A 9363-nucleotide genomic window follows, 5' to 3' on the forward strand; every position below is an offset into this window, starting at 1 on the left:
TGAGCCAGGGTGTTAATTTCTTTGTGTAGTGTCTATGTTTCGCTTTCTATGTTCTGTTCTAGGTTATGTGTTTCTATGTTGGCCGGGGGTGGTTCTCAATCAGAGGCAACGAGAATCAGCTGTTGCTTGTTGTCTCTGATTGGGAACCATACTTAGGCAGCCTTTTGTGCACTTGTGATTCGTGGGATCTTGTTCCGTGTTGGTTTTATGTTATTGACCGAGGACTTTTTCACGTATCGTTTTGTTGTTATTGTTAAAGTACCTATTAAAGTATGTACTCATATCACGCTGCGCCTTGGTCCACTTTTCATGACGAACGTGACAGACAGCCAGTGGACACATCACCTCTGCACCATGTTTCCTGTAGTACTACAATATCAACACCATCAATTTCTTTAAGGAAGTCTGGGTTTCTGCTCTTTAGCCCAAAAGCAGAGGACTTCAATCCTTGTAAATTCCAACATGCAATGTAAAAATACTTCATAACTGTTTTTTCTTTACCTTCAAAATGAGATAAAACGCTCACAATCCAACAAGAACTATTAAAATAGGATTTTTCAATTAACGTAAACTCTTATTATGCAAATGTGATTTGTTTATCATTTAAGATAGTATTTGTGTCATGCCACTTGGGTGGATGTAGTGTGAGGATGGTGGAGTTCTTGTGCTCATCTTTACCATGACCCTCGGCCTATCACATGTGAGCATAGTAGATTCAGCATTTGTTTGATGTCACTCGTTTCGTTGGTGGGAGCTGGACCAGTTGCTCCTCTCACAGCCTGTGCATAGCTCTGTCTGCCGGGCTGTGGCTCCTCCAGGTGTGGGTCTGCGGTGGGGGGTGGGGAGGGGGGTGTTAGGCCTCTCCACTATGGTGGGAAGAGAGGTGCTGGATGGGCCTTTTTGGGTGGGGATAGTGGGGGTGAGGGTGGTGCTGGTGGAGTTTGTTCTTGTGGGAGGGCATGTCACTGGTGGTGTCCTTCTCTCTCTCTGCTCTCTCCTTAATGGTCTGAAAGTCTGTTTCAAACAGCCTAAGGTTACCTTGCACCATGACAGTCCCAGTCTTGTAGAGGTTGATTGTTATCATGGTGCTGTCAGGGTCGTCTGTCTCTTTTGACTTTCAGCTTCCACCCGTTACAGATTCCCTCTTTCTTTACGGATGGGTAGTGAGAGCAGACTGCTGAGCGCCATGCATTTGGCTGGGTCAGTGAGAAAGATGAGATTACTCACATCACCGTTTTTGTAGAAAAGGTCTGTGAAAAGGGTTTCTGGCCTTTCCTTTAGTAGATTCTGTTTTAAAAGCTTTCCTCATTGTGTCATTTTTGGCCTCTGGAGGGGTAGAGAATGGACTCAGCGCTGAGGGGGAGTGGGGACATGGAGCCTGTGTCCTCTGGGGGGGTGGAGATCTCTCTCTCTCTTTCTCTCTCTCTCTCTCTCTCTCTCTCTCTCTCTCTCTCTCTCTCTCTCTCTCTCTCTCTCTCTCTCTCTCTCTCTCTGTCTCTCTCTCTCTCTCTGCTCTCTCTCTCTCTCTCTCTCTCTCTCTCTCTGTCTCTCCCTCCCTCTCTCTCTCTCTCTCTCTCTCTCTCTCTCTCTGTCTCTCTGTCTCTCTCTGTCTCTGTCTCTGTCTCTGTCTCTGTCTCTGTCTCTGTCTCTGTCTCTGTCTCTGTCTCTGTCTCTGTCTCTCTCTCTCTCTCTCTCTCTGTCTCTCTGTCTCTCTCTCTCTCTCTCTCGCTCTCTCCTTTCTCTCTCTCTCTATCCTTTCTCTCTCTATCCTTTCTCTCTCTCTCTCTGGCTCTGTGGTGTATTGAGTGAGTGGGTGGTTTGTGCTGAGAGATGGATTGTTGCGTGGGAGTGAAGTATCATTGAGGTATATGTGCGTTATGCGTTGTGTGCGTGTGTCTGTGTGTCTGTGTGTGTGTGTGTGTGTGTGTCTGTGTCTGTGTGTGTGTGTCAGTGAGTTGTAGTGCGTGTGTGTTAGTGAGTTGTGGTGGTGTGTGTGTCTTAGTGAGTTTCAGTGTGTTATTGGGTTGAAATGGTGTGTGTGTGTGTGTGTGTGTGCGTGTGTGTGCGCGCGTGTGCGAGAGAGAGAGCATCAGATGCAGGCTGGGGACAGAAGATATCACTATTTGTATCATAACCTGATATGATTTGTATGATAACCTCTCCCCATCTCTTTCTCCATCTCTCTCTCTCTCTCTCTCTCTCTCTCTATCGCTCTCTCTCTCTCTTTCTCTCTCTTGCTCTCTCTTGCTCTCTCTTGCTCTCTCTCGCTCCCTCTCTCTCTCTCCCTCTCTTTCTCTCTCTCTCTCTATCGCTCTCTCTTTCTCTCTCTCTCTCTCTCTCTCTCTCTCTCTCTCTCTCTCTCTCTGCTCTCTCTCGCTCCCTCTCTCTCTCCCTCTCTTTCTCTCTCTCTCTCTATCGCTCTCTCTCTCTCTTGCTCTCTTTCGCTCTCTCTCTCTCTTTCTCTCTCTCTCCCCATCTCTCTCTCTCTCTCAATTAATTTCTATTTCAATTCAAGGGGATTTATTGGCATGGGAAACAAATGTTTATGTTTAAAAAAAATTATGCTTCTCACCCAATCAGCAGCTCATCACATGGAATATAATCTCTATTAAAACTAAATAGTACTGTCTGCTACTCTTACTAAAACCACTTACACTCTCTCTCCCTCTCTTTCTCTCTCTCTCTCTATCGCTCTCTCTCTCTCTCTCTCTCTCTCTCTCTCTCTCTCTCTCTCTCTCTCTCTCTCTCTCTCTCTCTCTCTCTCTCTCTCTCTCTCTCTCTCTCTCCCCAATTTCAATTCAAAGGGCTTTATTGGCATGGGAACATACTGTATGTTATATTGCCAAAGCAAGTGAAATAGACAATAAACTAAAGGGAAATAAACAATCAGTAAACACTCAGAAGTATTATTGGATGTGTACGGTGTTGTAACAATGTGCAAGTAGTTGAAGTATGAAAGGGAAAGTAAATAAACAGATAAATATAGGTTGTATTTACAATGTTCTCTCTCTCCCTCTCCCCATCTCTCTCTCTCTCCATCTTTCTACTCTCTCTCTCCCTCTCTCTCTCTCCCTCTCCCCATCTCTCTCTCTCTCTCTCCCACTTTTCTAGTGTGTTGTTTTGTGGTCCATAAGCGTTGCCATGAGTTCGTCACCTTCCAGTGTCCTGGAGCAGATAAGGGGCCTGATTCAGACGTGAGTATAAAAACCCTTTGTGTGTGTGTCTGTGTGGGATTTCGTGGGTTGATCTATTTTGTGCGTCCGTCTCTGCCTTTTTGTTTAAGACCGACACATTCACTCACTGACTCACACAGACGCACACACGCTACGTACCCTCAGTGATACTCCTCAATCCCCTCAGGAGTGCCCTTCTCTCCTTCACTCCCCCTCAAGTGTTCCTGTAGTGCCTAAGTAATGCTCTTTTATGCCCTTATTCTACCTGGAACACTTCTCCTCTCAGGACTCAACCCTTTAGTCCTTCTACTAGTCTACCCGTATCTCCCTTTCTCTATCTCCCTCTCTCCTCTTTTCTCTCCTTCACTCCCTCCATCTTTCTCTATTTCTTTTTTAATTCCTTCTCTCTCTCCCCCTCTCTCTCCTTCCCTCCCTTCTCTCTCTCTCTCTCTCTCTCTCTCTCTCTCTCTCTCTCTCTCTCTCTCTCCTTCCCTCCCTCCCTCCCTCCCTCCCTCCCTCCTCCCTCCCTCCCTCCCTCCCTCCCTCTCTCTCTCTCTCTCTCTCTCTCTCTCTCTCTCTCCCTCTCTCTCTCTCTCTCTCTCTCTCTCTCTCTCTCTCTCTCTCTCTCTCTCTCTCTCTCTCTCTCTCTCTCTCTCTCTCTCTCTCTCTCTCTCTCTCTCTCTCTCTCTCTCTCTCTCTCCCTCCCTTCTCTCTCCCCTCCCCCTCTCTCTCTCTCTCTCTCTCCTTCCCTCCCTCTCTCTCTCTTTCTCTCTCTCTCCCTCACCTAGTTCTGTCTAAGTAGAGCATGTATGACAGAATAAATATGTTCCTAATTCTGCTCTACCTGTGGCTATCTCTGCCCTCCCTCCCTCCCTCTCCCTCCCTCCTCCCTCCCTCCCTCTCCCTCCCCCCTCCCCCTCCATCCCTCCCATTCTGTTCTATTTAGAGAGCCCCTGTAACTCCCTCACTCATTTCCATTGACATTTTAGTAATTTCATGCATTTTCTAGACTTATGTTTGGATTCAGTCTTTAATGATTATGATCACTCCACCCTGTGTGAAGTGACCAAATTAAAAATGTTGATATCAACCTGGTCACATTGTAAGATTGGCTTCAGTCGTCACATTCTCCGATTTTGGCAAGCCGAGGCAACGTCAGCCGACGTAGGCTACGTCAACTGCAAGCGTTGTACTTAATCTGAGCATGTGCCAAACAAGGAAATGGTTCCAATCGTTTTTCCACCATTCATTTTAGAAACACTTAAAATAAGGGCTGTGTTTCATGTGGGCTTACCCTGGCGTGACGTTTAGATAACCGTGTAAATCTCTCTAGGACAAGGTGAATTTTATCAATATATATATATATGTCCATGGTGTGAAGTGAGCGCACCTGTCTCCTGTACTGAGGCTCTGTCCATGGTGTGAACTGGGCATCCTTCAGACACACACCTATAACCCCATGCCTCTCACGGCTGTCAGGCCTGCGTGTCAGAGAGAACCCAAGACCTATGCTTACCTTCTCCAAAGTGGTCTTCCCGGGTCTCTGAATGGACACCAGTCTCAACGTCAACAGTGAAGAGGCGACACCCCGGGATGCTGACCTTCTAGGCAGAGTTGCAAAGAAAAAGCCATATGTCAGACTGCCCATCTTTAATCTTTTCTTTTTAATTGGCCAGTCTGAGATATGGCTTTTTCTTTGCGGGTACTATTTAATGAAGCTGCCAGTTGAGGACCTGTGAGGCGTCTGTTTCTCAAAGTAGACACTCTAATGTATTTGTCCTCTTGCCCAGTTGTGCACCGGGGCCTCCCACTCCTCTTTCTATTCTGGTTAGAGACAGTTTGCGCTGTTCTGTGAAGGGAGTAGTACACAGCGTTGTACGAGATCTTCAGTTTCTTGGCAATTTCTCGCATGGAATAGCCTTCATTTCTCAGAACAAGAATAGACTGACGAGTTTCAGAAGAAAGTTCTTTGTTTCTGGCCATTTTGAGCCTATAATCGAACCCACAATTGCTGATGCTCCAGATACTCAACTAGTCTCAAGAAGGCCAGTTTTATTGCTTCTTTAATCAGCACAACAGTTTTCAGCTGTGCTAACATAATTGCAAAAGGGTTTTCTAATGATCAACTTGGATTAGCAAACACAACGTGCCATTGGAAAACAGGACTGATGTTTGCTGATAATGGGCCTCTGTACGCCTATGTAGATATTCCATAAAAAAATCTGCCGTTTCCAGCTACAATAGACATTTACAACATTAACAATGTCTACACTGTATTTCTGATCAATTTGATGTTATTTTAATGGATAAAAAAATTGCTTTTCTTTCGAAAAACAAGGACATTTCTAATAGACCCCAAACTTATGAACGGTAGTGTATGTACCAACATGTTAACTTTGGTCTTGGTGGTAATGGTTCACAGGGGAATTGCCTCCGGGTACCCGGTGGCATAGTCTACCCCCCCACTAGGATATGTTGGTATCCTCGCCCAGACTTTGGGACAGGTCCAACAAGGTCTATCCTCTCAAAATGGGGTCTCAATGATGGGTATCGGAATGAGAGGAGCTCTGGTACGCCCTACTGAGGCAGTGGGACACACCTCCGACAGTAGCCGTGCGACGGCCGTCTAGATTCCAGGCCAGTAAAAAAAAAGTCTGTATGATTCGTTCCCTTGTCTTTTTCCTCGCCCAGATGAGCGGCCAAGACGTGAGAGTGGGCCAGCTGGAGAACAACTGGAACACACACTTTGGGCACTAGGAGCTGGGATACAAGGTCTCCCCCTACTTAGGAGCTGGGATACAAGGTCTCCCCCTACCTAGGAGCTGGGATACAAGGTCTCCCCGTACCTAGGAGCTGGGATACAAGGTCTCCCCCTAGCTAGGAGCTGGGATACAAGGTCTTCCCGTACCTAGGAGCTGGGATACAAGGTCTCCCCCTAGCTAGGAGCTGGGATACAAGGTCTTCCCCATCTTATGGCTGTTGACCGTATTACCGCAACACCGGCAGTCATGACCGCCGTAAAATTCACTTGACCGTTGAGTCACGGTAATCTCCTTTTATGCACTCTGGACATGCGTTGGTAGTACCCAACTGGCTAACTACCATCAGGTCCTAATGGCCTGGTACCCAACTGGCTAACTACCATCAGGTCCTAATGGCCTGGTACCCAACTGGCTAACGACCATCAGGTCCTAATGGCCTGGTACCCAACTGGCTAACTACCATCAGGTCCTAATGGCCTGGTACCCAACTGGCTAACGACCATCAGGTCCTAATGGCCTGGTACTCAGGGCTCTAGTGTCCCTCCGACCACTCTGACATCAATGCAAATGCGATAGAAAAACATAACACTTATCATCAAAACAGTATCGTGCTTTTTAAAACTCACTTTACTGTGATTGATCAATTTGAAGAAGAGAAGTTCTACAGCAGGTTCAAACTGAGTGTAAAACAGGGTCATTGTGGATGTTGTTTCACAACAACATGGACAGGCCCAAAAAAAAAAAAACGTTATTAAAATAATGATTGTGCCATTATATAATACATAGCCTACTGCATATTACGTGTGGCAGAAAAACGAAACATTTAATTTGATTTAAGATGTCTTTGGTACATAATTGGTCTAGCCTATAGTCGAAAAATTAAACTAATTCTAGTGATCACCTTTTCAGTGTGGACTGTATTATTATGCATAATGGCTGGACTGGTTACCTTACGAACGGAGAGCCCTAGGGGATGCTATTGGTTCATTGGGAGAGAACGTAGAGCCGTAGGCGATGCTATTGGTTCATTGGGAGAGAACGTAGAGCCGTAGGGGATGCTATTGGTTCATTGGGAGAGAACGTAGAGCCCTAGGGGATGCTATTGGTTCATTGGGAGAGAACGTAGAGCCCTAGACGATGCTATTGGTTCATTGGGAGAGAACGTAGAGCCCTAGGGGATGCTATTGGTTCATTGGGAGAGAACGTAGAGCCCTAGACGATGCTATTGGTTCATTGGGAGAGAACGTAGAGCCCTAGACGATGCTATTGGTTCATTGGGAGAGAACGTAGAGCCCTAGGGGATGCTATTGGTTCATTGGGAGAGAACGGCGGAGCCCTAGGGGATGCTATTGGTTCATTGGGAGAGAACGTAGAGCCCTAGGGGATGCTATTGGTTCATTGGGAGAGAACGTAGAGCCCTAGGGGATGCTATTGGTTCATTGGGAGAGAACGTAGAGCCCTAGGGGATGCTATTGGTTCATTGGGAGAGAACGAGAGCCCTAGGGGATGCTATTGGTTCATTGGGAGAGAACGTAGAGCCCTAGGGGATGCTATTGGTTCATTGGGAGAGAACGTAGAGCCCTAGGCGATGCTATTGGTTCATTGGGAGAGAACGTAGCGCCCTAGGGGATGCTATTGGTTCATTGGGAGAGAACGTAGAGCCGTAGGCGATGCTATTGGTTCATTGGGAGAGAACGTAGAGCCGTAGGGGATGCTATTGGTTCATTGGGAGAGAACGTAGAGCCCTAGGGGATGCTATTGGTTCATTGGGAGAGAACGTAGAGCCCTAGGGGATGCTATTGGTTCATTGGGAGAGAACGTAGAGCCCTAGGCGATGCTATTGGTTCATTGGGAGAAAACGTAGAGCCCTAGGGGATGCTATTGGTTCATTGGGAGAGAACGTAGAGCCCTAGGGGATGCTATTGGTTCATTGGGAGAGAACGTAGAGCCCTAGGGGATGCTATTGGTTCATTGGGAGAGAACGTAGAGCCCTAGGGGATGCTATTGGTTCATTGGGAGAGAACGTAGAGGCCCTAGGGGATGCTATTGGTTCATTGGGAGAGAACGTAGAGCCCTAGGGGATGCTATTGGTTCATTGGGAGAGAACGTAGAGCCCTAGGGGATGCTATTGGTTCATTGGGAGAGAACGTAGAGCCCTAGGGGATGCTATTGGTTCATTGGGAGAGAACGTAGAGCCCTAGGGGATGCTATTGGTTCATTGGGAGAGAACGTAGAGCCGTAGGCGATGCTATTGGTTCATTGGGAGAGAACGTAGAGCCGTAGGGGATGCTATTGGTTCATTGGGAGAGAACGTAGAGCCCTAGGGGATGCTATTGGTTCATTGGGAGAGAACGTAGAGCCCTAGACGATGCTATTGGTTCATTGGGAGAGAACATAGAGCCCTAGGGGATGCTATTGGTTCATTGGGAGAGAACGTAGAGCCCTAGGGCGATGCTATTGGTTCATTGGGAGAGAACGTAGAGCCCTAGGGGATGCTATTGGTTCATTGGGAGAGAACGTAGAGCCCTAGGGGATGCTATTGGTTCATTGGGAGAGAACGTAGAGCCCTAGGGGATGCTATTGGTTCATTGGGAGAGAACGTAGAGCCCTAGGGGATGCTATTGGTTCATTGGGAGAGAACGTAGAGCCCTAGGGGGATGCTATTGGTTCATTGGGAGAGAACGTAGAGCCCTAGGGGATGCTATTGGTTCATTGGGAGAGAACGTAGAGCCCTAGGGGATGCTATTGGTTCATTGGGAGAGAACGTAGAGCCCTAGGGGATGCTATTGGTTCATTGGGAGAGAACATAGAGCCCTAGGGGATGCTATTGGTTCATTGGGAGAGAACGTAGAGCCCTAGGGGATGCTATTGGTTCATTGGGAGAGAACGTAGAGCCCTAGGGGATGCTATTGGTTCATTGGGAGAGAACGTAGAGCCCTAGGGGATGCTATTGGTTCATTGGGAGAGAACGTAGAGCCCTAGGGGATGCTATTGGTTCATTGGGAGAGAACGTAGAGCCCTAGGGGGATGCTATTGGTTCATTGGGAGAGAACGTAGAGCCCTAGGGGATGCTATTGGTTCATTGGGAGAGAACGTAGAGCCCTAGGGGATGCTATTGGTTCATTGGGAGAGAACGTAGAGCCCTAGGGGATGCTATTGGTTCATTGGGAGAGAACGTAGAGCCCTAGGGGATGCTATTGGTTCATTGGGAGAGAACGTAGAGGCCTAGGGGATGCTATTGGTTCATTGGGAGAGAACGTAGAGCCCTAGGGGATGCTATTGGTTCATTGGGAGAGAACGTAGAGCCCTAGGGGATGCTATTGGTTCATTGGGAGAGAACGTAGAGCCCTAGACGATGCTATTGGTTCATTGGGAGAGAACGTAGAGCCCTAGGGGATGCTATTGGTTCATTGGGAGAGAACGTAGAG

At 47.5% G+C, this 9363-nt stretch overlaps 1 protein-coding gene across 1 annotated transcript in view; it reads left to right on the plus strand.

Moving 5' to 3' along the window:
- Positions 1–3086: 3086 nt before the first annotated feature.
- The window catches only part of LOC121561893 (protein kinase C beta type-like), a gene marked incomplete at its 5' end in the record, with an annotated part of 117774 nt that continues 111497 nt past the window's right edge, over positions 3087–9363 (plus strand). The window contains one exon of the mRNA XM_045215470.1: positions 3087–3194. Within this exon, the coding sequence (XP_045071405.1) occupies positions 3087–3194 (108 nt within the window). The remainder of the gene's footprint in view (positions 3195–9363) is intronic.

Source organism: Coregonus clupeaformis, unplaced genomic scaffold (genome assembly GCF_020615455.1).
Source record: "Coregonus clupeaformis isolate EN_2021a unplaced genomic scaffold, ASM2061545v1 scaf0450, whole genome shotgun sequence".
Taxonomy (NCBI): domain Eukaryota; kingdom Metazoa; phylum Chordata; class Actinopteri; order Salmoniformes; family Salmonidae; genus Coregonus; species Coregonus clupeaformis.